The sequence below is a fragment of the Momordica charantia genome (assembly GCF_013281855.1).
Source record: "Momordica charantia cultivar OHB3-1 chromosome 6 unlocalized genomic scaffold, Mcharantia_2.0 BLBB01000006.1, whole genome shotgun sequence".
NCBI classification, from domain to species: domain Eukaryota; kingdom Viridiplantae; phylum Streptophyta; class Magnoliopsida; order Cucurbitales; family Cucurbitaceae; genus Momordica; species Momordica charantia.
Window position 1 is genome coordinate 2,200,102 of NW_028275164.1, and position 26,713 is coordinate 2,226,814.

Here is a 26,713-nt window from a genome sequence, read left to right on the forward strand (position 1 = left end):
CAAGGCCCATGGGATTTGGCACATATACCATGCACAAAAGACTCCAAAAATAGAGATCTTTGCCTCTTTCCAAGGGTGGTAGGCTTACTCTTGCTCAGTCGGTCCTCAATAGCATCCCCATATACTTCTTTTCGATTCTCAAAGCTCCAAAGACAGTCATAAAGTCTATGGAGAAGCTTATGTGAGACTTCATATGGAATGGTGGAATTTCTAGATCGGTGGGAAATTTGGTGAGGTGGTCTTGGTCGGCTCTGCCTCATATACAGGGGGGCCTTTGGAATTGGTTCTTTGAGGCTAAGGAACAATGCTCTATTAATGAAATAGTTATGGCAGTTCACAATGGAAAGAGATAGCCTTTGGAGACGGGTGATATCCTACGGTGTGGAGTCTTTTGGATGGTGGACAAAACTATTGGGTGGTTCTTCTATCGGAAGACCATGGAGGGACATACAAGAGAACCTTAAAGCCTTTCAAAAGTTCTCCTTCTTCAAAGTATCCTCAGTTGTCCAAGTCAGATTTTGGGAGGACCCATGGATTAATTCAACCCCTCTTTCAACCACTTTCCCGAATTTGTTTGCGTTATCCTTCAAGAAAAGTTTGTTCAGTGCGGATTGTTGCTGTGCAGAGGCCTCAACCTGGAATCTTGGTTTCAAAAGAAATCCCTTTGAAAGGGAAATGAGTAGATGAGCAAACTTCATTGAAAAAATAGAATGTGCAACTATCGAAAATGGAAGGGACATTTTATGGTGGAAAGCGGACTCATCCGACCGTTTCACTGTCAATTCAGCCATCATGGCTCTCATGTCCCCTTATCCTAAACTTAATTCAACTACAGCAAACTTAATATGGAATTTTAGAGTCCCAAAGAAGGTAAAATTCTTCATTTAGACTTCGTTCTATAAAGAGGTAAATTCCGCAGAGAAACTTTAGAGGAAATTACCTCACTGGAATCTTTCTCCCTCTGTGTGCACAATGTGTATGAGCAACAATAAAACATTGGACCACCTATTTCTCCATTGCCCTTTTGTTTCCAAAGTTTGGGGGTTTATAGCCTCTTTGCTAGATTTCTCCCTCTCCATTCCTAGAAGAATTGAGGATTTCATTGCGAAGATTATGGAGGAAGGCAGCTCAAGGACAAAGCTTGGGTTCTTCGGAATTGTGCGGCCCGGACTCTTTTAAGGTCTATATGGAAGGAACGGAATAGTCGGCTTTTTGAAGATAAGTTGATTTTGTTAGATTCTTTTTGTGTGAATATTATGCATCTAGCTTCTAGGTGGACTTTAATACACAAGAAAGTTTTTTGTAACTACAATCTTCTTTTGCTTACACAAGATTGGAAAGCGGTGATTGTATATAGAACTTTGGAGAGGGTTAGCTCTACCCTCCGCCTTTCGTTTGTTTCCCTTCTAGAGGCTGTCTTGATTTGAATACACATATTTTGTTTCTTATAAAGAAAAAAAATTCAAGGAGTAACTGCTGGTTGCTGTTGAGTAATGCAGTGTATATTTCCCCCTCCCAAAACAATCTCTCTAGCACCTTCAATTCCCACTACCTGAAAACAATCACACATTGCAAAGGACTGGTTAGAAATGGAAATGTCTCAAAGAGGATGTCAAATATTCAAGATGGTAACACCATTTCATGACTTTCACAATGAAAATTATAGAGGACAGAGAAATTAGATGGTAAATTCTGGTGATGGTGGTGCATGTTATAAACACTATTGATAAATAGAAAGAGAGCTGCGGGATAAAAAGGAAATGGAAGTTTATTTTTCTATTCTAATCCAAGAATTCCTACCCCTCAAAAAAACAATGTAGAACAGTTCTCGATGACCTAATTAAACTATCTTTACTTGCAGTATCCACTACTTTCTCTAACCACAATTACAAGATGACATTCAAATTATATACCCTATAATGAGACCAAGTGTGTGTTTAAGAGTATTTATCTAGTCCAAAAATATTTAGATATTTAAGCATGGATAGGAAATTTTCCAACAATTGATCCATTCATGTGTTTCGTCTAACATGGCAAATGTATCAGATAATTTGAATGCATCATATATTACTTTATGATTTGGAAACGCTCCAGCTAGGGCACGGATAGCTTCATCGTCCCATTTCGGGTCCCCAAATTGAGGGGCAATGATTGCTCCATTTGCAATGTAGAAGTTCACATAAGAGGCAGCCAGTCTCAAACCGGGAGGTCTTGCTTTAGCTTCACCGTCCTGTTACTCAAAGGGGAAAACAGCAATAAGATGAGGAAGATCAAGCACCTCGTGACTTTACTTCTAACTCTTGCATAATTTAAGGATTTGAGCTTCTTAATTCGCACCACATTAAAAGCTGTAAGAAAGTTCTATTGTCAAGAGTACATTTCCAGCATTTTACTCGTTTGAATGGAAGTAAAAATATCACATGCAACGTATATTATACATGGAAATCCTAACAAGAAGATAATAGAGGAAATGAAGAAATGATATAAAATGAAAGAACTACTGGAAAAGATATTTTATTCATGTTTTTCTCTAATAGCATCATGAGAGAGGGCGTTACAAAGGCCCACATTCTTGAAAATTGAAACTTGATTTCCTCACAAGAAGAATTAATAGCATACTTAGGAAGCTGAAGCATAAATCTACAGAAGTGAACCAACAAAACAGAAAATGTGTGGCATGAATGACAGGAGCTACAAACACAATATTTGCCACGTTAAAGCTCTCGGTTCTTAGATGAGAGACACAATCATTGAAGAGGGAAATAGATGTACAGAAAGAGGGGAGGAGCAGATGGTCACCTTAAAATTTTGTCCTTGAAGTTAACATGACATGCAAAGAGTTTTTTTTTTTGTTGTTGTTGGGTAGAGATATACAAAGAGAAACTTAAGACAAATCTTTCACCTGGACGATTCCTGCAGCCTCTTCATCTGTCAAATAAAGTGGCCCTGGCACGTGGAGTTTTATTATTTCCAATTTCCTACCTTTGGCATCAGTAGCTTTTGAGAGAACAGAAAATGCTTCTATAGACCTTTCATACTGAGGATCAGTTTGATCATCAATCCACGACAACAGAACCACTCCAGGCTTCACAAAACAGCACATATTATCGATGTGACCGTTTGTATCATCATCACCTGTCAACATTTGTAGTTAATATAGAAAGGAATCGAATGGAAACAAATGGATAGTAAGAATTCTTTACCCTTTTAAGATAGTAAGAGAAAATAAACAACTAAATGGATAAATAAGCAAAGATGTCACTCCAAAGGAACAAATAAAATTCCAATCTCGCTAGCGTCAACCCCCACTTACAGGGAAAAAAACATAAGTAAAATTGATGATCATGAAAAACTTCAAAATGAACTTAAAGTAAAGATTTATATAATAATAGTATTTGTTAAAACTACAGAGCTAATCCCAAGCACAAAATGCAGATCAAGTACCATATAGTCCACGAGGCAGCCAAATGATCTTCTTCACCCCAAGATATGCCTTAAGTACGTCCTCTATCTGACCCTTCGACAAATCTGGATTTCTATTTTTATTCAAGAGGCACTCCTCTGTGGTAAGACAAGTCCCTGAAGGGAAAAAATAGCTATTTTCACCAAATTTAACATAACATGGTTATCAGTAAGCTACAAGTATCTGCATCTCTCTCTCATAGTGCAGTATGCAGGGGGGCAGGGAAGCAGGGGAAGGGGGTTGTACAATACACCTTACACCATATCCAAGAGAAAGGGTGGCTCCCAGCTGACCATTGATTGAGAAATGGTATATTGCTTCTTTATTTACAGCAAAGAGGACAGACACAAGTTTGACATGATATTGTGCCTAATTTGAAGACTGGTTCTCTTCTAAGGTGCAAAGTCCTCCTTGCTTTGCAGTTGAAATTAGGTCATAATATTTGCACGAATGAGAAAATAAATTATTTTGACAACACAGGCTGACTACAAGTTCTTGTTACCTTCTCCATCCACATGGATGCTTCCACCTTCGAGAACAAATTTATTAAAAAACCTAGGAACCCTCTCAATATCCAGGATCTGCACAAAAACATAAAGGGGATCAAATAAAATATAATCAACAATAAGGAAACATGAAGGGAGAGAGATAGTGGGAGTACACACTAACCTTCCTTGCAACTTGAAGATCAAGACTCCAATCAACGTAACAACCATCCTCAACACCTACAAAACCAAGGCCGAGATATATTCCACTTCGGTAAAGTAACAGCGATGACAGTTAAAAAAACATTCAAATGATGGGAATTCCCGACAGGTACTACTTCTCCCCCTAAGAGAGCTCAATTCCCCAAGCGACTCATCATGATGGGTTATTACTCCAGGTATAACTGTAAAAGATTCCCATTTTTTCTTTTTCTTCTTTTTTACCCCCTTTTCTTTTTGTTCATGGGGAGGGAGGAGAGGAAGGGGAACCTTGATGATGGGATAGAGATAACTATTGGGCAAAAAACAAATGGATTCACATTACTCTTGAATCTGTTAATTAGTAAAATAGCCCAGAAACCTATGGCCACCTCAATGAGGAGCTGCCTTTGGGCAATTGCCAATCTAAGCATCTCTCTAACTGGTCAGAAAGAGAAAAAAAAATTAAGAGCACCGTGGCAATCGTGTGAGAAGCCCTCATGGTTCAAAGAACAAAAGAAAAACGAGTTATCCATTTTAATAAGGAGTCCGATGGAACTTAACGCAAGGTCAGCAGGAATATAACACAAAGATATAAGTATACTAGTACTTTAATCATACATAGTACATGAGAGATTTAAGTGTCGACCACCTTACCTCCCCAACAATTGAAGTTCCAATCAATTCCTGCTACTGCTTTGCCTTCCACTGAAGTACCAGAATTTGACATTCTCTTTCTTACAACAAACTATAGGTGGAAATTGTCAGGGAAAAAACTATGCAATAACCAGAATTACTACTAATTATAGAGCATACTGAGGTTGATAGAAAAATTTGGAAGAGGAAGAAACCTACAGTGGGCCCAGTATCACGAAACCAACAGTCATTCATTCCTAGCTCAACAACCCTGATATTTGCTGGTAGCTGACTACGGGCATTTTCCCACTGGAATGTAACACAGGAAAAGTTTTAAACACTTGAAAGAAGATACGGGAGTAAATCTTATGAGACGACAGATTGTGTGCTTTTTTTTCTACAAATACCTGGGCGCCACTAGCACAGATAGTCACAGATTCGAACTCCGAAATTGCAGATGCCACCTTAGCAAATACACGTTGGCCATGTATTGCGTTGTCCCTCCAATTATCTGGCCGTTCCTGTAATTCAGAGCAAAACTTCGATGTCAGAAGAAATAGAAACCAAAAAAGTTGGATACTACACATAGTAACGAAGCACTCAAGTCATTGTTTATATTACAAGCTCCTTTTCATCGTGCCGTACAATGTACAGCAGTGGCCACGAACCACAGTGTCGGGGGTGATGGATATTCCTATTACAGAGGTAGATTTTAGGTTTTGAGGTTTGTTAAAGGAACCTTTAACTAGAAGAGGGATCAAAGTCATTCATCCACCTATCAGAGATCGGAGGATTGAATCTCTACTTTGAGACAATCTTGCAGCTTCTTCGAGTAGACTGGTTCGTTATAGTTTTATAAACGAGAAAGTTGTCCTCGATTTTAACTTCCTACACAAATATATGTTAATCTATGATGCAAATCTGCAATTGGACAGACCGACTGTAGAGAAATTTCACAATAAACGACAACACCACTCGAACTATAAAAACAGATCAACAATTGTTCACGACAGTAGACAAGTTAGTATTAGAGAAGTGAAGACTATGGCATCAAATTTCGAGAAAATTGATATCAATCGCCAACTACAAGCATGTAGCTACGGAACTTGCAAAAGAAACGGTGAAATCCTAGAAGATCAAATGCCTACATACACAAACAGAGAGGAAACTGAATTGAAAACCGAGGCTCAGAACAAACTGTGCTTGCTTCAAAAAAAAAAAAAAAAAAAAGAACAAACTGTGCTCTCCGGAACTGATCAAAGTCTAAAAACCTGGTTACATCAATTAATTGTTAAACATAGAAAGACATTCTGAAAACCAGAAATGCCGAAGAAGAAGAACCAAACCAGGGAGGAAGATAGAAGCAGATTGAAAGCAAATGCAGAGCAATATACTTACAGGCCAACCCATCCAACATTGGGAGTGCGGTTCCCACTCAGCGGGCATGTGAAATTCAAGAAGCGACGGGTTGCCTTCCAAATCCATGGCCGCAATACGTTTCTTCAACCCTCCTCTGTTTTCCGATAATCGCAGTGGAATTCTGGAATTTCGGGTCGAGGATCAGCAGCCGAAATAAGGGGGAAAAAACGAAAAATATTATTATAAGATATTTTGTACGAACTTCACTCAGTTTTCCACGTCAGGGTGGTCATTATTCCAAGGTCACGTCATAACTATTTAGTCTCTCTTTACAGTTTTTTAACACAATTTTCATATTTACATTTAAATAATTTAAATAAATATATTAATTGTAATGTCGTATTGAAATTATGATAGAAAAAATAAGATTAAAAATAAAATTAAAAAATTAAAATAATTCTTTTCTAAAGTACAAAAGATCAAAATTAATATTTGAAAAGTATATTAACTAACATAAAATATTCTGAGATCAAAATAAATCAAGATTAAAAGTACGTAAATCAAACTAGTATTTTAACCTAAAAGAATAAATTGATTATTAAACAGAATCTTAATAATTCTCCTATATTATCTATTTTAAATGATATTTATCATTTAATTTTGGTAATTTTCTTCGACGACGCTTGCTTTAACGGAGTTGGATCTAGTACGGTATTGTTTTAAATACTACATAGGATGTTATCGATAATTGGAGTAAAATAATGAATAATAAAAATAAAAATAAAGTACGGTGAATTGACTATTGACTGGTTCTTATCATTTATTATTTTTTCTTTTTGCTTTTTGCTTCTTCCTTCTTCCTTCACAGTACGACTCTTGGGTCCTTGACTGGTTTGATTCCCAATCTTCTTTTTCTTTTTCTTCTCAGAATATGGTAATGACATTGGAATAGCAACAAATTACAACCTTTTCTCTCTCTGTTTTATTTTTCCTTTTCTTTTTTAGTATCAAAATTCCAATCTCTTTCTTCAAAAGCAAATAAATTTACATAATAACATTTAAAACAATATTTATGAACTATGGTCATGTTTGTTGAGTATAATTTTGTATTTATATATTTATTCATTTACCATAGTATAAAATAACTCGATATTTTGAAACATAGCAGATAATTTAAAATTTTACAAAAAAAAAAAGTAATTATAACGGATAGCAAAAATAATTTATGTATTTCACAAAATGTCACCAACTTTTCAAAATTTCAAATATAGCAAAGTATTTGAATTTTTATTTTCAAAATTTTTATTATTTTGATTTTTCCTTGATATCTGATATGCATCTAATGTACATATGTATTTGATATACATTCAATCTATATCTGATATACATTCAACGTACCTATAATATGCTTCCGATATACATCTGATGTGTTCCTAGACATTATCAGATGTACTCATGGTATACATGATTAGACGTGCATTGAAAGTTATATATCCGATATACCTCAAATTTATGATATACTAAATATAAGGCATGTAAATTGTTTAAATTATAGTTTATCATTGAAAGTTGTTGGTTGATATACTAATATTATTACTACATCACTACTATTTATTTTATATTAATATTAATTAGATACTATAAGTTATATAAACTGTTTAAATTTATAAAATATATCAAGTTTTTAACATTTTTTTTCTAGACGTGCATAATCCACCTAAACCTTTTATACAATAATTTTATATTTTAAAATTTGTTGGTTTTCATATGAAAAATAGTGGATATAATAGTATTATACCAACATACATGTATCATAGTTATATTAGTAGATATTATAGTTACATCAAAAGGTATAACAATGGTAAATTAGAAGCATATTAAATATATATATCAGTGTTATATTAGTAGTAAATCATATATAAAAAGTTATATCAGTATATATCATAATTATATCAATGATATTTAACATTTGTATATCGAGTATATATCACATATATATAAATGTTGTGTCGGCATGGTAAATCAATAGTTACTATACGTATGTCAGTGGTAAACCATGTTAGAATCTAGTAGATATCATAGTTATATTAAAAGTAAAATCAATTGTATATATTTATTATATCAGTGGTATATCAGATACATATATCACTAGTCAGATATATTGTAGATATATTACATATGTACATCAGATATATTGTAGGATAAAATTGTAATTTTAAAATTGGACCTCTGTTTTTTTTGTTAGAAACCTATATTTGAAAAAAATTAAATGTCATTGTCGATTTGCTTATTTTACAAAATATTTTTGCCATATTTGCAACTTAAAAAAAAAACAGTATAATCCCACGTCAAAGTCCAACATTCTCGTAGAAAAGTCCAACTCAAATATAGAATGATGTGAAAACATCATATTATACTATATTTGAAAAAATAAAAAATAAACAAAAGTTGTGGTACATTTTCGAATATATATTAAATTTCTGTCATATAACGAAGATTTTAAATGTCGAGGATCTCAATTTGATAGAAATATTGATGAAAATATCAATAAAATATCGATGTCGATGAATATTTATCTAAAAGTTAGAAAAATTTTTAAAAGCATACAAAATATTTAAATTAACAAATAAACATTTTCCCATTTATAAATTAGTTGAAAATAATTCATATTAATATTATGTATATATTGGTAACATTTTGTTGATATTTTTCATATTTTATCGATTCTTTTGTACTATAATGGAAATGTCGACTTATCGCTCATGTTGATGTCGAACTCATGAAATCATGAATATATCAATGGATATATTAACGTATCGACATATATTTAAAACCATGTCTAGAATCAAATTTCTTCCCTTTTTATTTGAAATACTAAAAATACGAAGAGTATCGAAACACAAAAGTAAACTTCAATTTTTTATTTTTAACTTTTCAGTAAATTTCATAATTTATCTAAATTCAAATGCCTTAAGAAGAAAGGTAAAAAATATATTTAAAATTTTGTTAGAAAAGTAAAACAAACATAATTTTTAATTTATAGAACAGGAAATTAAAAATTAAATCGGAAACGGGGCCAATTTTTTTGCGGTTGATAGATGATTTACCAAAGTTTCTGAGAAGATGAGGTGAAACACCTCAAAATATTGTTTTTTATATACACTTTTTCAAACCAACCATAAATTCACACAATATCCATCAAAACCCCCATTGGGCCTTTTGGGCCCGAGTTCCTTTCACATCATCGCCAAGCCCACATAGGCCGCACGTGCGATGCGATGACGTCAGGGTTATCCATTTAACAACAAATAACATATAATATATTTGCCTCCAAAAAAAAAAAAGAAAACATATAATATATCATACGCAAATTAACACGCACACATTGCACACCACCTGTTTGACGATAAGCCAACGCGAAACTTCCAAACCGTTTATCGTTGTAGCTTTTCGTCGGGTTCCATCATCTCCCCAATTCTGTTGACTGTTCTTCTACAGTCATTACAGTCCACCGTAATCCAGTGGCAAGCTTCTAATTCCCAACGATTGTGAAGTTTGGTAATGATTCTCTCTCTTCCTTCTTTCGATTTTTTTACCCGCGTTTGGGTTTTGCGACGGCCTCTCGCACTCGCACATGGGGGTAAAGACGTTCGCCCCGCCCCACACGCAGCGAGGGAAAAGTCTGATCGAAGCGCTAGTAGCTGCGCATTCATTTGTAATTTTCTCCACCTGGCCTTGTTCTGTCCAGACGATTGCGGTAATATTACGCTTCTTAATCTTATCCTAGTACGTCTTTTCAATCGCTTTAATCTCTTTGATTTTTCGTTTTAACGGCTGAGTTCGTATTAATGTTCCTGGTCCTGCTCTACCCATCAGTTCAGTGAATCGGACCACGCGTCCTCTCATTTAGACGCCCCCCACCTTTCTTGTTCACGAAAAAGGAACACCCATTTACGACTAGACCCCACTTGAGATTTGAGAACACCCAGGAATCAGTGCTCTCGGTCATTCGTTCGATTTTCTGAAGGCTGGCAGCAACGTCAGAATATCAAGAATAGTTCTTTCTTCCAAAAGGTTTGCTTGCTATCTTTCCCCCTCTTTTATCGGTTAAATTTCTGCAAGTGCATGTACGGCGTGTTGTTTGGACTTCTGATTCGTATTATGTTAATTTGTTTTCTGGGTCTCTTTATGGTTTGGATTTCAGATTCTGTTTAGTAATTTTCTACTTTATTTAATACTTCTGGCACCCTTTAGTTAGAAATATGCTGTCGTTATGTCGAACGAGAATGGTTTTTTTCCTTCTGTTTTTAGTCGTAGTATTATCAAGTATTGGTCAATATGGAGCTCCTGTTGAATAGAAGTCCATTCAGCTATATCTTATGCGCTTGTCTTTCTGAAGAAAACAGGAAAAGAACTTCTAAATGGCTCAAGATATGGCTCCTAGCATCGACTCACCTAGGCGGCGTTCTGGCCTTTTGCGAGATCAAGTCCAATTAGTGAAGAAGAAGGACTCAAATCGATATGAGATCATTCCAATTCAAGATCCCTTGTCATTTGAGAAAGGTTTCTTCATTGTAATTCGTGCATGCCAGTTGTTGTCTCAAAAGAATGATGGGATAATTCTAGTAGGAGTGGCAGGCCCCTCTGGAGCTGGGAAGACCGTGTTTACTGAGAAGGTGCTTAACTTTATACCCAGCATTGCTGTTATCACGATGGACAACTACAATGATTCCAGTCGTATCATCGATGGCAACTTTGATGGTATTATTCCATGATGCTATGATTCTTTATCCCACTCAATTTGGCAAAAAGTTTTATCAGTATAAGAGAGCTAAATATTATACCTATGATTTGAAACTATGACACTGGTTCAGAGCACTCCAGTACTTTATACTTGCAGGAGGCTTTGATGATTGCTTTGTTTTTCTGTTATCTATAGTGAGGTGGCAGGGAAACTTGTAATTTTCCATTGCCACCTACAAAATCATGGAGCCACAAGCTTCACGTAAGTTTTTTAGCATGCATCCAGCATCCAGCATCCAGCATCCAGCATCTAATACTTTTCCTCTTAGGCAGTCATGGCCATGCATATATGGACATTATTACCTCGAAGAATGAAATATCTTTTTTACCATGTTGCCTAAGAAGTTGATAGAAAAGAGGTACTTGATTTTGCTCCATAACCGAAGTGTCCACTATGTTGTGCTTTTTTTTTTTTTTGTTATTTTTTGGGTTGAAGTTTCTAACCTTTGAGTTTCGGAGATCTAAACATCCATGCAAAAGACACCAAGAATATATCAGTTCTTTAAAAATAACATGCTATGCACGCAAATTGGTTTATCAAGTCATTACATGGTGGGATATTGATGAGAAACAGAGCATTAATAATGTTAAGGAACTTTTTCGTTGATTTAGTCTAGTTACAGGAGACCCCCTGAAGATTTTTCTTTCAAGCATCTATTTAGCCACATCAAACTCCTCCCAACACCAATGAGCTTTACAAAGGGGAAGACAAGCCATCCTCTTAGTGTCAATGAGCTTTACAAGACAAGATCAAAATTGGTATAAATTAACAGAAGATCCAAGAGGTAACTGCAAAAAACCTTCGAAAGAGTACACCACAGTTGAGTTAAAAATCTCACACAACTTGTTCTTAGTTTTGAGTATCAACTTGTAAGGAGATAACTTACAGTAGCCTCCTTTCAACGTTATCAAGAGTGTTAATACCCTCTAGAACAAAGTGAGCATACAGGGAAATTGATATTTTTGGGAACTTTTTGCTTACTGATAATATTAGTCATTCCCTGAAGGCTCACATAACCGAACTTTGCTAATATTATGCAGATAGTGTCAGTTCAGTTTCAAACAACTTTCATTCTTATTCTGATATATGGTTGTCCTTAACGTATGTTTTCTCTGCTTCTTTCTTTCTAGTAAGTACGGTTGTTAATTATTCTTGCAATTTGTCTCTGGAATTTCTAATGGTTCTGTTTTTTAACAGATCCACGTCTAACGGATTATGATACATTGCTGGAAAATATTCATGGTCTAAGAGAAGGAAAATCTGTTCAGGTTCCTATTTATGATTTCAAGACTAGCAGTCGCGTGGGTTACAGGTAATGTGTCAATTTGGCCTTTGTTTTATTTAGCATTTCTGTAGCTGGGAACTTTATTGCCAGAAATTTACTTGGTCACTATGTTAATGTCATACCCTATATCTTCTGGCCAAGCAGTCCGATTGGAACTGGAGGTATCAAAATATGGGTGGTTTAGTTAGAAGACCTAACATATATCTTTTAAAGTTATAGCTTCTCTCTCAAGGGTTGTGAATCTAGATATTCCCTTTTTCTTGGTGCTATCTCTGAAAGAATATTTGTCTCTCTTTTACACTTTAACGTTCTTACTTTTAAGGGCTACTAACAGGACTGTTGATGTCCCCATGTCAAGAATTGTCATTATTGAGGGCATCTATGCTTTAAGTGAGAAATTACGTCCATTACTAGATCTTCGTGTATCAGTCACTGGTGGTGTTCATTTTGACTTGGTCAAACGGGTGTTACGAGATATTCAGCGAGCTGGTCAAGAGCCAGAAGAAATAATACATCAAGTTTCTGAGACGGTGTGTCCTTTTTGTTAGCTGTTTTTCTAAAAGGTTTGGTTCAACTGCCACCGATTACATGTAACAAAATTCTGTTTGTGGTTCGTGTAAAAATTTCTGGATACAGGTTTATCCAATGTATAAAGCTTTTATTGAGCCAGATCTTCAGACTGCTCATATAAGAATTATCAACAAATTCAATCCCTTTACTGGTTTCCAGAATCCTACATACATTCTTAAGGTTAGCTGCTTCAACTTTTCTTTCTTTTCCTCTAAATAATTATGAGTTATACTCTATATGAGCTGGGTTCATTTTCTGGTTACAGTCAACAAAAGCAGTACCTGCGGATCAAATTAAGGCTGTTATTTCTGAAAATCTTGAGGAGTCTACTGAGGAAACTTATGATATTTATCTTCTACCTCCTGGTGAAGATCCTGAAGCATGTCAATCATATCTAAGGATGAGGAACAGGGATGGGAAATACAATCTCATGTTTGAGGTCACATTAACTGAAGCAATATAACTAAGATCCTTCATGCTATAATTGCCTGTATTCCATGAGTGTTTATGCATTATCCATCTACGTCTGGGTCTAGATACACAAACCACATTTGTCTTGGTTTTTCATGGGAAAATGTTTTTTATTAGTCTCAGGTTCTCAGCTACTAATTAGTTGATCCTTTTTACAAGCTGCCATGAAGTTTAATTAAAAAGATGAGGAATGTTGCATTGCATGCTTGTCCTTTTATGTTTTGTATTAATGAGGAACCTATTGGCTGCTTATGTTGATATATCTTATTTTCTTTCCACTTTTTCAGGAGTGGGTTACAGATATTCCATTTATAATATCACCTAGAATAACTTTCGAAGTTAGTGTGCGCCTTCTTGGAGGGCTCATGGCACTGGGCTACACAATTGCAACCATTCTAAAAAGGAGCAGCCACATATTCTCAAACGACCGGGTGTGTGTAAAGATTGATTGGTTGGAGCAACTTAACCGTAAATATATTCAGGTACATATTGTATTCAATATCCATGCTGTAATAGTCTGTCTTTTTCCTTTTTCGTTCATATATCAACAGTGTAGGAACTTCCGGGTATGGCATGCACTAGCATGGGTCAACTTTTCTCCTAAAAATTGATTTTGTTTAAATTTCCCCAATAATTAAACATGTAGCAAGCATAACCATATGTCATTAGCCACATTGTTCAGTCATCCGAGTATGATGTTGCCATACACGATATGGGAGTTTTGTTTAAAAACTTATACTGAGCAGGTTCACATTATCATACTTACTGAATATTGGATGAAGGTGCAAGGGAAAGATCGGCTTCATGTTAAATATGTTGCTGAGCAGTTGGGTTTGGATGGTTCCTATATCCCTCGAACTTATATAGAACAGATACAGCTAGAGAAGCTTGTTAATGATGTTATGGTAAGGTACCTGCAATGCAACAGATTAAGGAGATTAATATCTTTAGTTCAGTAAGTCTGACGTGATCATTTGTAGGCCTTGCCAGATGATTTAAAAACCAAGCTCAGCATAGATGATGATTCACTTTCAAGCCCAAAGGAAGCCCTTTCCCGAGCTTCCGCTGATAGGAGGAATAAGTACCTTAACTGGTATCATCCTTGATCCTACTCTACCACCGTTGGATATACTTCCTGTTGAAAAATTAGAAGAATGCTGGATGCAAATTTGAGACAAACAAACAGATTGACTAAAAAAAGATGGGTGTAAAAATTTTCTGTTAGATCAACGAGTATAATCACCCATGTATTTAGATATGTATATATAAGAAATATAGAATCACTTCTCTTCTTAAGTTCAGTACAAATTCAAGGTTATTTATTGATACAGCTCTGAAAAGTGAAGATTCTCACTTAGTTCATTTAGATTATTTCGTGATGGTACTTATAGTGCCCAATCTACATATTCCTGGATCCTTTGTTGATATTTGATATCATTTTCCAGTGGCTTATCACAGTCATTTTCAATTCGGAGAGACAAGACCTTGTCAAAGCTGACAAAGCTTGCAGTTAATAGTAGAAGGTTTGATGCCAGGGCTCCAGATTCCCCTGCAGCAGTCTCTAACCAGGTAAATGTTTTTCTGAACGAAGAAAATCTTGTTCATATGGACTGTATACTTTCTATATTCGATTGGCTTGTAGAGAAGACTGTAACAGAGGAAGACAATGAATCTAACTAACTGTCTAATGCTAGCTAAAAAAAGAAGCAAGCATCCAAAAGCGTATAATGAGGCTTTTTAGGTAGAATCCAAAAGCAACAACAACTCCATTTTTGGTTACAGGCCTTAAAGTGAACAATATCCCACTATTGTAGAAATGTGGAAAGACGTGATGTCTTTAACAGTCGTTTGAGTGTGATTTGATAATTTGTTTCTAGAACGTTGTCAGGTCACAAATAAAAATAACTTGAAATGTAACAAATGGTTCGCTTTTGATTTGAAGAATAGGTAAATATTCATGTCCTTTCTTGATTGCCAATACTTCAGGGAGCCATTACTCAACTCTCAGAGCAGATTTCTACCCTCAGTGAGAGGATGGATGAGTTCACATCTCGTATTGAAGAGTTGAACTCGAAGATCTGTGCTAAAAAAGTATCTTCTAGTCAACAGAATTTGGCTTTGCAACCTGATGCGTCCAACAATGGCTCTGGAGCGACTTCAATCTTCATATCTGGATTGAGTAACGGCGCCTTAACTGGATCGCTACTCCCTCATTCTTCGTCGTCCTCCCAACTGGCTAAGGAATCTCCCCTGCTGGAGGAGGTACATTGATGAAAATCACCTATTTTCCTCTTTGGGTTTAAGATTCAAACTGAAATTTGTGCTTTCCAGATACAAAACATAGCGCGGGGGCAGCGTCAAATTATCCTCCAAGTCGATAATCTGAGCAATCTTCTCCGGGAGTACTCGAGCGAGAGGAGTCGTCGGGGCAAAGTTGACGACGACTGGACGTGGAGGATGGCTGATTTTGAAGCCATCGGTGCCCCACTTTTACTAACACTTGCAATTGGTAGTTTAGGATTTCTTTTGTTCAAGAACCTGACTTCCCATAAATGATTTCTTTTCTTTACAGTTTCTTTGATGTCTTGAATTCTAAGCCAACTTTCAAAAAAAAAAAAATTGATATTAACAAGAGCATGCATATGTACAAATCAATCTAACACGGGCAGGAAGAATAAGCCGTATTTAAAGAGATATCCATCTATATGTTCAAAAGCCAAAAAGGGAATTAATGAACAAAAAATGGGTAGCTGAAGTCATAATTCCTACTTTTGCTAGAAATCCAAAGGAACATGCAATAAATTCCATGGAATCAAAGAAGAGTATAGTCTTTGATGTCAATAATTTAGTTGCATTCATCCTTTTTGATGTCTCAAGTCTTGCAAGAAGAATTCCTTCGAGAATAGCCGGCAACTTTGCTAACAATCTTATTATCTTCGACAAGATAATAAACATCCATTTAGCGTCAAACCGAACATAGGTCAACTGGTTAAGGTACCTATCTCTACCCGAAAGGTCATGAGTTCGAATCTTCATCCCCACATGGTATACTAAAAAATATAAAATAAAAATAAAAGTCTATTTGACAACGATCCCTAATATCTTATAAACAAAATGTATATATATATGTACAAACAAAAAAATGTTTGATAACACTTCTTGTTTCTTGTTTTGGGTTTGAAATTCAAACCCACGATCTCTTGACCAATGATATATATCTTAATTCAATTTGACTTAATTTTGTTTTTAATTAAAATAATGATTTTTTAGAACATAGTTAAAAATAAAATTTAGTAGACGTGGTATACAAATATATATAATATATGCTTCAATAATATAATTCATTAAAAATATAAATTTATATTGGTTTTAAACAAATAATAAAATTTTCAATTTATTTTTAATTTAATGTTTTATTTTAAAATATATAATAGCCAAAATAAAGAATAAAAGTTAAAATTAGTCTATCTCTAATGCCATGTTTTTATAATTATTAATTGCTAATAATTCCGCTTTTTAGATATAGTTGCAGCTAGTGGGTGATTAAAAAAAATGTAGTCTCCTCGGTTCTGAATTTTAGTAGAACTAAAACTGTTCAGTTTGGATCAGTTTGTTTAAAACTGAAAACCGAATCAAATCTTACAAAGCCCATATTGATTCGGGTCGGGTCATGTATGACAATCGTTTGAACGGAGAGGAGACAAAAGTTGCAAAACCCTACCCCATCCCCGTGCATGCGCCATTCTCTAAGGTTGTCGAGGTAAAGAGCAATTATCTTATGTGCCGTTTTAGATACTACTTTTCATCAAAGACTCGATTTTTAAATTTATTTAAAATTTGTTATTAATACAGTATATATCAATTATTGTTGAATCATTTTGGATTTGATTTTTAATTAAAAGTTTTCAGATTTGAATTTTTCATATTTATTTAGATTTTCAAATATTAATCTCTCGTGTTCCACTAATTTATTCTCCTAATTTTATTTCCTTAGACAATATACTCTAAATCATTTCATTTATAACAAAATAAATCTTACCTGTTATCGAACCTCGTCAGAATCATCAACTCATTTCAACTTCCATCGTCATCTGAATTATTCGATGGTCAATTTTGTATATTTTATGTTCATTCATTTTCATGTTATGCACATACTGGGTTATATTATTACTAATCTTATGTAAATATGGTATGCACATATTTATACTAGGTTATAATTTATATACCATGTAACATTATAAGAAACACTATTATTAGTGCTCGAAAAACATCTAGTGGCCTTCTAGGTTCTTGTCGCATGTATTTGAGAGATTCTAGATTTTCAATTAAATTAGAAGTATTGGTAACACAATTTCAAGGAAAAAATCCGAGGGAAATTGCCCCAATACTAATTTTATTTCGTTTTTTATTTTTGTGTTTTTATATTTATTAAATATATATTACAAAGAACCAATAGATAATTTTCCTTATGGTTCCATTATAACGGGCAATATTTAAATGACGATGTAAATGGTTAAGCCAATTTTGTAATTTAAATACTCAAATGGTCCAGTCGTATACTTATCGCTGAGGTGAATAGGAATTTTCTTTATTGGGCCGGGCTGCGACCCCTCGTTTATTGGGCCCATTGACCGGATTACTCAGCCCATCAGGATTCAGTTTGCTCAACGATTGACGGGACCGGCGTGGGGAAAAAGACTGTGAAGGATTTCGCTGCGTTGCCCTAGCGATTTGTTTGGGGGAGTTGTTGTGTTGTTTCTTCCCGAGAGTCTCAGTCAACCATGCCGACCGTAAGCGTCGGAAGAGATCGTCTTTTTGCCGCTCTCGGAAGAACTTACTGTGAGAAGCTTGCAATTTTCCATTTCCAACTTTGTTCGATTCTGTAATTGCATTCTGTTTAATCTTCTTTCCTTTTGGTTGCACAGCGCAGGAAGAGTTCGACGAGCTGTGCTTCAGCTTCGGAATTGAGCTCGATGACGTTGTAAGCGCCTTTGCGCCATTAGACCACTGTTTTTTTCGTCAATTATAACCATGACTAGGATGGAAATTTCCATTTTACTCTGCCTTTGTTGATTATAGACGACGGAGAAGGCGATCATTAGGAAAGAGAAGCACTTGGAGGAGGATGCCGATGAAGATGAAGAAGTCATCTACAAGATTGAAGTCCCAGCAAACAGGTACATTTATTCGTAATTTGCTGTTACTTGCAATTAAAATCCAACACGGTGCTGAGCTGATTCTCTTTCATTCTTCTTCTTTGAGAGTGTGTGGGTAGACAGTTTGGTGGTTTTTTACACGCGTCTGAGATTCCTTCTTAGCATATTTATTTGGTTATTTTTGTATTGTATCTAATTGATGTTATTTTCTTGTAAATGCCTGCATTGGCTTCTTTATATATTTATTGATTTTAATTTTTTTAAGAAGAGACCGTTGTAAATTTCACAGTTGTTACAGATAATTATTTTAACATTATAACAATCTGCTGATATAACTGGTAAATGTAAATTATGGTTTTGTAGATACGATTTGCTGTGTCTTGAAGGGCTTGCTCAAGCACTGCGCATTTTCAATAGGCAGCAGGAGATACCCAGATATACATTAACCAATATTACCAAAGAATCTATGCACAGAATGCATGTAAAACCGGAGGTATAGTTTTCGTTAGAATATGCAAGTCATATTATATTATTGTAGATGTTTTGAGCTTGTTTATCTAGTTCTGAGACTTTCAACTTCACAGACTTCCTTGATTCGTCCTTATGTGGTTTGTGCTATTTTGAGAGACATAACTTTTGATGAAGCAAGTTACAACAGTTTCATTGATCTACAAGACAAACTTCATCAGAACATATGTCGGTAAGTTGTCTCATGTCTGACTCATAGTTTTTGGTAGCATGGGCAGTTACTTTTTTGATAATATTGCTTTGCTAGGTCTAATTTGTAGATTTTTCTTTCTATTCTTTCTTCTTTTCTTCTTTATGTCATGCACATACACTCTGCAATAGTCTCTTGTTTTATTTTCATTTGCACTATAAGAGTTCTCTTAAGAATTTCGTTTGATTTGTTTTAGACGGAGAACACTCGTTGCCATTGGAACTCATGACCTGGATACACTTGAAGGCCCTTTCACCTATGAGGTGAGTTTTTCTTGTGCTCGGCTTATTGGGAGAATATATATTCTGTTTCTATTCGCGTGAATAGTTGAATGGCGCTGTGCAGTAGTAGATTTATGGCCAAGACATTGTCTGTTTCTATCACGGATGATCCTCAGTTTTAGTAACATGTCTGGAAATTAATCTGCAAAGTTGGTTCTTTCATCTTTGAAGTGTTTTTTGTGGGTTTATATAAGGTGTTCTGTGTTCAAATAGTCAATAATGAAAAACTAAAATGGCCTGTGACTATAGGTTCTGCGTGCTCTCTACGACGGTTGTTTATTATGGTCCTTTCATCTTTCAAGTACTTATATTGGTTTATTCCCTCCTCCTCTCTCTCTCTCTCTCTCTCCCCCCTTAAATTCTGTTGGATACTTATTTGTTTCAGTGAATACAATGTCCTACTGTTGCCATTCTCACTTTCATCTTGTTTTTTCAGGCTTTGCCACCAACTGATATAAACTTCGTGCCACTGAAACAGGTAAAATATATAATGCACCTATTACAAGTCCTCTCTCTATTGTTGAGATTGAACAGAATGAGGATTTTGGATTTCCCATTAAGATCTTGGATGTAAACCTGATTTGTCTTGTTTTTTTGTTCCTGTCTTTCAATCTTCAAAGCTTTTATCATGTTTGAAATGAGTAGAGTATCTACTCTATCTACATACTGTGTTTTGATCTGTTGTGCTTTTGGGACTTTTTTGGACCTCTTTTAGAAGCGGTTCTTTAATAAACTCTAGTTGATTTGGGTATTAGAGAGATTGATTTTAAACTGAGTTTGTTTTTAATGTCGATTCTATTCTTCTTTTCATTCAGAATTTGATTGTTTGGTACTGAAAGAATTAACTCAACGACTTCTTCCTTTACCAGATTTTTTAAATGTACATTTCTTTATCTTTATGGATTTCCTGGAAATATTTCATTATGGGAGTAATGAGAATGAGATATAATTTACTTCCTCAACCATTGACCTGTTTGGAATATAGTCTTTTAATGTTGTTTGGAACTAACTTTTATTATCTTATTATGTGATGCAGACAAAGAGTTTCAGAGCTGATGAGCTAATGGAGTACTATAAAGTAAGTTCTTAATAAAAATCTTTCTACTTTCTGTCTGATATCCAGTTCTTCTAATAGCTCTACTTTGTTTCAATGTTTATTAGCTTCACGATTCTGTCTAAAAAAATTGATTTCAAAATATCTCGGTCCATAATTTGCTATGATTATTTGCAGTCAGATTTGAAGCTGAAGAAGTTCTTGCACATAATAGAAAAATCACCAGTATTTCCTGTTTTGTTCGATCGCAACAGGTATACTATTACTACACTTTCTCATATTTGAATTGTGTTTAGATCTTCTAGAATTTTATTGGTTGGTTTACTTGTTTTTACCAGCTAAATGACAATTGAATAATCCTTTCCCCAAAAATTGTTACCACACAAGGACCATTAAAGTTCTCATTTCTTTTTTTCTATTGCCCGTTTCTCTTCATTGTATGCCACTGTAATTGATTATTTTAATTTATAGTGGTTGCCGATGTTTAGTAGGATTGTAGTATGATGGTTCTTACGAGCACAAAACTCATTATAATTTTCTGAATTTTTTTTTTCAAGAAAACAAGTTGGTTTTTTTTTTGTGATTATTGCTTTTATTATAACAAATTACCATGTTTTGAAATAAGATAAGCTCCTTGCTGCAGAACTGTTTTGTCTTTACCACCAATTATCAATGGTGCACATTCAGCTATTACTTTGAAGACAAAGAATGTGTTTATTGAATGCACTGCAACCGACCATACAAAGGCAAATATTGTCTTGAATACTATGGTATGGATTTTATATGTTGTGAGAGAATTTATTTGGTGATAATGATATAGAGTACTCCCTAATATTTGAATTTTTGAAAAATCTTCTTAGGTAACTATATTTTCAGCACTCTGCAGAAAGAAGTTTGAAATCGAACCAGTTGAAGTCATACATTCTGATGGGAAATCAAGTATTTATCCAGATTTATCCCTCTACAATATGGAAGTTTCTCTGTCGTATATCACTAATTCTATTGGAGTCTCATTGGAGGCAGAAGAGGTTGTTGTCTAAGATCATTTTATCTTCTATCAACTACTATTATTTTCCATTCAAAGAAATTGCTAACTACTATTTATTTCAGTAGTTACAACATCATTTAGGAGTTTTTGAAGCTTCATTTTTTTCATACAGTACAGTTGCCTTAACTCTGCTTTGGTATCCTATATCGTAATGGAAACTTATTTAAGAATAACAATTTATGATTACTTTCTATAGTCATCGTAATTTTATATTTTGTGCCGAATTTTTCTCTGGGCTTGAGTTCAACGTTTACTTTGGTTTGTGGAACTATAAAATCTTATAAGATAGTGTTATGTAGTTCAATGAATTTATGATGGTTCATTTTTCTTGGTTTCTTACCCAAAGAAGAAAAATATCAATTTCAATTATATAATGCTTCTCAATTGGAAGTTAATATAAGTTACTATTCCAAGCACTTGCAGATGAGGGTAATGGATAAGTAGGTATATTGGTTCAATGGAATGAATGTGATGTGGCTTGTGGCATCTTACAATCTTCCAGGTTACCAGTTTGTTGAATAGAATGCAATTGCACGCTGAGCAGTCAGGTGACGAGTCTAGCATTACTATATCCGTGCCCCCAACAAGGAGTGATGTTCTTCACCCATGTGATGTCATGGAGGTAAGAATAGAGAATAGGAGAGATGATCTTGTGAATATATATGTAAGCGTTTCTTGTTATGCACCTTGTAAATAGCTTTTGATCATACTAATTTGTTCTTTTTCTAGGATGTTGCTATTGCTTATGGGTTCAATAATATCCCAAAGAGAAAACCAGCATCTTTGCAGCCTCTATCATTAAATGAGTTCACTGATCTTATCAGACTAGAGGTACATATGGGCGATCAATGATTTGGTGTATGCTATAGTTTTGTACCTTATCTTGCTTATTATTTTATCATACCCGCTTGTTTCTGTTTAGATTGCAATGAGTGGGTTCACAGAGGTCCTTACATTTGTCCTCTGTTCTCATAAAGAGATTTTTTCCATGTTAAACCGTGAAGATGATAAATCCACTGCTGTTAGAATTGCAAATCCCCGTTCAACAGATAATGAGGTTTGTCAACCCTATCTAGTTTTTTGAACAACTTGGGTAAACCTTTCTAAATATGACACATGCTAGAAATCACTTGTATTATGCATGCTTGTGCTAATTTTGGGAAATAGTAAACCTTCATATTTTTATAAAGTTTTCCAATTTCTTAACATTGTCAGGTTACACGAACCAGTCTTATGCCTGGTCTTTTGAAAACTGTTGGAAATAATAAGGATCATCCAAAGCCCATAAAGGTACATGTGTCAGTTGTCTTTGACCAGTCATCTCTTTAAAACATGAAGGTGCAAATATTTGATGATCATCTTGTTCTTTGTGATAAAAATATTGGTACTAACATGCTGCATTAGTATGCACATGCATTTTTAGATGCGCATGTATGGATGCATTTAGGTAGAAAACGTATTCCATATTCTGAAGTTTACAAGAGGCGTTTGTTCACTTCTAGGTTATAAGAGTATGGAGTTTACATGATTATTATTGCATTTTGATGTTTCCTGTGGATTAGTGTCATGCTGTAGACGCACTGATAGGTTAAATGCTGTTGAAACATGCTGATACTCCATTGTAATTGGGGCAGAATCATAGAGTTAAATTCTTATGTGGTAAGTTGTGATTGTTACGTTTGTTTAACCTTTAAATGACAATTAGGACTTGAATGAGGGAAAGATGATAAGCTTGAACAGTTGTCTTTAGTATGTCTGGGAGGTTACGTTGTACTCTTTTGTGCTACAGTACTTTATGAAGGTCAATTTCAGTTTCCCCAGCTGGATAGGCATTCTTTAATGTCTCTTGAAGATTTCATCAGCAGTCCATTTTTACAATTTATCTGTTTTTTTGTTAGATAAGAAACAGAGAACGGAGCCATATACAAAAAAGGGGAGATGTTACAATTTATTCTTCTTCATAGTTCATACTCAATATTTTATGATGATTTTTTTCATTAGATAATTTGAGGTGCGTGTATGCCGATCCAAACATTCAGTCTTAAAAAAATATGATTATGTTATCTGTTCAGTAAGCTATTATTTGAATTTTTTTTGAAAGCTTGTATGTCTATATATATTCATATTTTGATATCCTGACTGCTTTTATGTTTTAAAGTTGGTTTGCTTGAAAGAAGCTTAAAGAGTTGAACCATTTGTCAACTTTTTTGTTCTAGATATTTGAAGTTGGCGATGTATTATTGCTGGACGGTGCAATAGACGTTGGTGCAAGAAATCACCGCCATCTTGCTGCTCTATATTGCAGTGCCAATTCTGGTTTTGAGGTATGAATATAAATTTTCAACGTGAGCATACTCAATTGGTTAATGCATATATCATCAACTAAAAGTGCATATATCATCAACTAAAAGAAGATTAGAAAGTTCGAATCCCAATATGTTGAACTAAAAAAACTCAGATCTGCCTTTTAACATGGTCATGTGATCTTTTTTTAGTGCACAAAAGGGATTTCTTGACTTCGTAAACCCCAATGCAGGATGATTTTTAAAAATGGTTTTTAAACTAGCAGGAAATAGAATAATGTTTTTCTGTTTTCATTTATATGTTAAAGTTAGTGTTTTATGAGAGTTACCATTTTTGGATGCAGTGGTGGTCGTCTAGTCTCTCATAATACATTGCTTTTTCAAGAAACAAATGTTCTACTAAGTCACTTTTTAATGTCTCCTTTTTTAGATGTGCCTTCAGTTTTTAGTGGAAATTCATGGTAGCTTTTGTAGTATTAACCCATTTAATTATTTTACGTTTCAGTTGATTCATGGTTTGGTTGATAGAATTATGGAAGCCATTGGGGCTCCTTTTGTTTCAGTTGGTGACGAAAGTGGGTACTACTTAAAACCTTCAGACGTAAGTAGTTTATTTCATGCACTTGCATTATTGCACGGGAATGTCAGAAATGAGTAACTTAGAGACGACTCCATTTCTTGATATATTTCCCATGTTTTGTTGATATATCCTGCAGAATCCAGAGTTTTTTCCTGGTAGACAAGCACACGTCATTTGTAAAGGAAGGACTATTGGCACTTTTGGTATTGTTCATCCCGAGGTATGGTCACCTTTTCAGAACTATGCTTACAATGGTGGATATGATAAGTAATCAAGGTTCAGAATGGAAAAGTCGTAAGATGTTTGTATATAAACTTTGATAATAAATCCAACAATTGTTGTCGATGTATATTTGCCATTATTTATATTGTTGGGATTGTTTTTTTTTTCTTTTTTCATTGTTAGCAAGGTTTATTTTGAGATTTATGGATTGATTGGCTTCTATTTTTCACTCTTACCCAATCATATCCCACTGACCCACTCTCCTCTTGAACATTGAGTGATATCAACGTTTCTCCCATGTTCCCCCATCCAACTTTTTTGTTTCCTACCAAGACAAACAAGTAATATAATACAAGTTGGTCATTCTTATTTAATTGGTTACAATATTTTGTGATTTGTGCAATGCAGAATTGGTTCAGTTAGTTACTAAATTAAGTTTTGGGCTATAGAAAAAAGCGGTAGTACCAAGAAGTTTGATAGCAGTGCCCAACCCAATTTGCAATTCTTGCTTCCAATATTATTCTCCATGCCCTGCCTTGTTACAGCTCTAGTTCTGATGGGGACATACAGGCCTCATCCCATGATTATCTCTATCTTCTACTGCATTTAAAAAAGAATCCATGTTTCTTAACTTTGAAGTTAGAAAATGAAATATGGTCCGTATTTGTACCGTACTAATTATATTTCTCTCCTGTGACCTCAGGTTTTAAATAACTTTGACATTCCTGACCCATGTTCCTTCGTTGAACTTAGCATCCAGAGTTTCTTATAGTGTACCCATTCTACAGAGTAAGTGAATCTTGCATCTCTTTTTTATTTTCAAAGTTGTGTTTTGTATTCTCATTCAATTTTATGAGGAGAGAGATATGGCAATATTTGACTTGATCCTTTTGATGGGCCAGAGATTTGGATTGTTGAAAGCATCTGGAGTAGTATGCTAAAAAATAAGGGGGGTCACTTTAGGATATTTCTATTAGTTGTGTAAACTTGTTTACCAAAATGTAGTAAGGTCAAACAGTTGTTAACAACTAAATTAGTCCGAGGAATTTGGTTCGAATCCTCTGCATGGTCAGGAAAAAAAAAATAAAGAACAAATTCCTTCCCCTGGGGATCCATTCCCTTCGGTGAAGCTGAAAACTTCTTATAAAGTTTGTTATCACAGACGAAGTAAACTAGGAATTTACTTTTGCATTGATTTTTTTTTTTTTTTTTTTTTTTTGTAAGTGTAGGTTTCCGAGTCCACCTCTACTTATTCTCTTAGGATTACAAGAATCCACAGCCATATTGGATGGTCCAGGTTTCGGGAAATATGAAGACCTTTTTCACTGGATCAAACTTGAAACTTTGCCTTTTCCTTCATTCAGGCTCTTCTATGGACTATTTTGACAACGAGACTAGAGGATTTTTTATGCTAAGGAACGCACTCGTATCACTTTTGAATCCATAGTTTTTTTTTTTGGTGTAAATGGTTCACTCTATTACATCATATAGTTTCTTTTGGGTTATTTCTTGGTGTAAATGATTCCCTCTATTTCATCCAGTTTTGCTTCATTGATATTCAATTGGAGAGCTTTTTCTTCTTTTTTTTTTACCCCTTTATCAGGTTCTCTTTCATTTTTTGTAATCTCCTTTCTTTTATTTCATTCTATCAGTTAGGAAAAAAAGAGAAAAAGACTGCCATTTAATCAACCAACTGCACTCTCCTGGAGGGGGTGCTGATTCGAGAATATGTTGAATTAAAAAAAAAAACATTTATGGCATGTTCTTGGTCAGTCAACTTCACTCTAGTCTCTATAATCTTGTTGCCAATATTTTATATTTTTACATCCCATCTTGCTAATATATATAAATATATACTTTGAAATATTGCTGCCTATAACGCAGACCTCAGGAGTCACGTATGTTTCTAAAATGAGGTTTAATCTTCAATGTTTACTTTGATTGCTAGATAAACTATTTTTAGGAGGGGTCAGTCAAGGATTATTTTTATTTTTTGACTACCCAGGAGTCGGTGGCAATCAAAGATTATTAATTTTCATTGTCCCGTTTTGAAATACATTACAAATACCTCATTTTAATA

The 26,713-nt window shown here is 34.6% G+C and overlaps 3 protein-coding genes across 13 annotated transcripts; 2 read left to right on the top strand and 1 right to left on the bottom strand.

The window, feature by feature from the left end:
* Positions 1-1,333: 1,333 nt before the first annotated feature.
* On the bottom strand, positions 1,334-6,364 carry EMB1873 (porphyromonas-type peptidyl-arginine deiminase family protein). Its single transcript, XM_022279751.2, has 10 exons — positions 6,181-6,364; positions 5,190-5,303; positions 5,002-5,091; positions 4,804-4,894; positions 4,133-4,188; positions 3,966-4,044; positions 3,445-3,579; positions 2,903-3,135; positions 2,072-2,230; positions 1,334-1,552 (listed from the first exon to the last, which is right to left on the bottom strand). The coding sequence occupies exons 1-10, from the start codon at positions 6,265-6,267 to the stop codon at positions 1,463-1,465; spliced, it is 1,134 nt and encodes a 377-aa protein (XP_022135443.1). The 5' UTR covers positions 6,268-6,364; the 3' UTR covers positions 1,334-1,462.
* Positions 6,365-9,563: 3,199 nt separating this feature from the next.
* On the top strand, positions 9,564-15,845 carry LOC111007220 (Phosphoribulokinase / Uridine kinase family). Of its 7 annotated transcripts, none has more exons than XM_022279504.2 (13): positions 9,564-9,927; positions 10,018-10,215; positions 10,548-10,902; positions 12,143-12,257; positions 12,565-12,760; positions 12,867-12,980; positions 13,066-13,239; positions 13,559-13,753; positions 14,018-14,176; positions 14,252-14,364; positions 14,717-14,840; positions 15,258-15,533; positions 15,603-15,845. In XM_022279504.2, the coding sequence occupies exons 3-13, from the start codon at positions 10,563-10,565 to the stop codon at positions 15,825-15,827; spliced, it is 2,031 nt and encodes a 676-aa protein (XP_022135196.1). In that variant the 5' UTR covers positions 9,564-9,927; positions 10,018-10,215; positions 10,548-10,562; the 3' UTR covers positions 15,828-15,845. The 7 variants fall into 7 exon arrangements, with proteins under 7 accessions (XP_022135196.1, XP_022135192.1, XP_022135193.1 ...); XM_022279500.2 differs by having other exon boundaries at positions 9,565-9,927; positions 10,541-10,902; XM_022279501.2 differs by having other exon boundaries at positions 9,565-9,898; positions 10,541-10,902.
* A 2,105-nt stretch (positions 15,846-17,950) lies between these two features.
* On the top strand, positions 17,951-26,512 carry LOC111007062 (tRNA synthetase beta subunit family protein). 5 transcript variants are annotated; one of them, XM_088125538.1, is made up of 20 exons: positions 17,951-18,110; positions 18,197-18,252; positions 18,351-18,448; positions 18,791-18,920; positions 19,012-19,127; positions 19,342-19,408; positions 19,863-19,904; positions 20,463-20,504; positions 20,658-20,734; positions 21,124-21,250; positions 21,341-21,508; positions 22,031-22,150; positions 22,258-22,359; positions 22,451-22,585; positions 22,744-22,818; positions 23,745-23,852; positions 24,337-24,432; positions 24,548-24,631; positions 25,337-25,422; positions 26,286-26,512. In XM_088125538.1, the coding sequence occupies exons 1-19, from the start codon at positions 18,053-18,055 to the stop codon at positions 25,403-25,405; spliced, it is 1,770 nt and encodes a 589-aa protein (XP_087981664.1). In that variant the 5' UTR covers positions 17,951-18,052; the 3' UTR covers positions 25,406-25,422; positions 26,286-26,512. The 5 variants fall into 5 exon arrangements, with proteins under 5 accessions (XP_087981664.1, XP_087981661.1, XP_087981660.1 ...); XM_088125535.1 differs by lacking the exon at positions 26,286-26,512 and adding an exon at positions 25,858-26,224; XM_088125534.1 differs by lacking the exon at positions 26,286-26,512 and adding an exon at positions 25,863-26,224.
* The last annotated feature ends 201 nt before the right edge of the window (positions 26,513-26,713 follow it).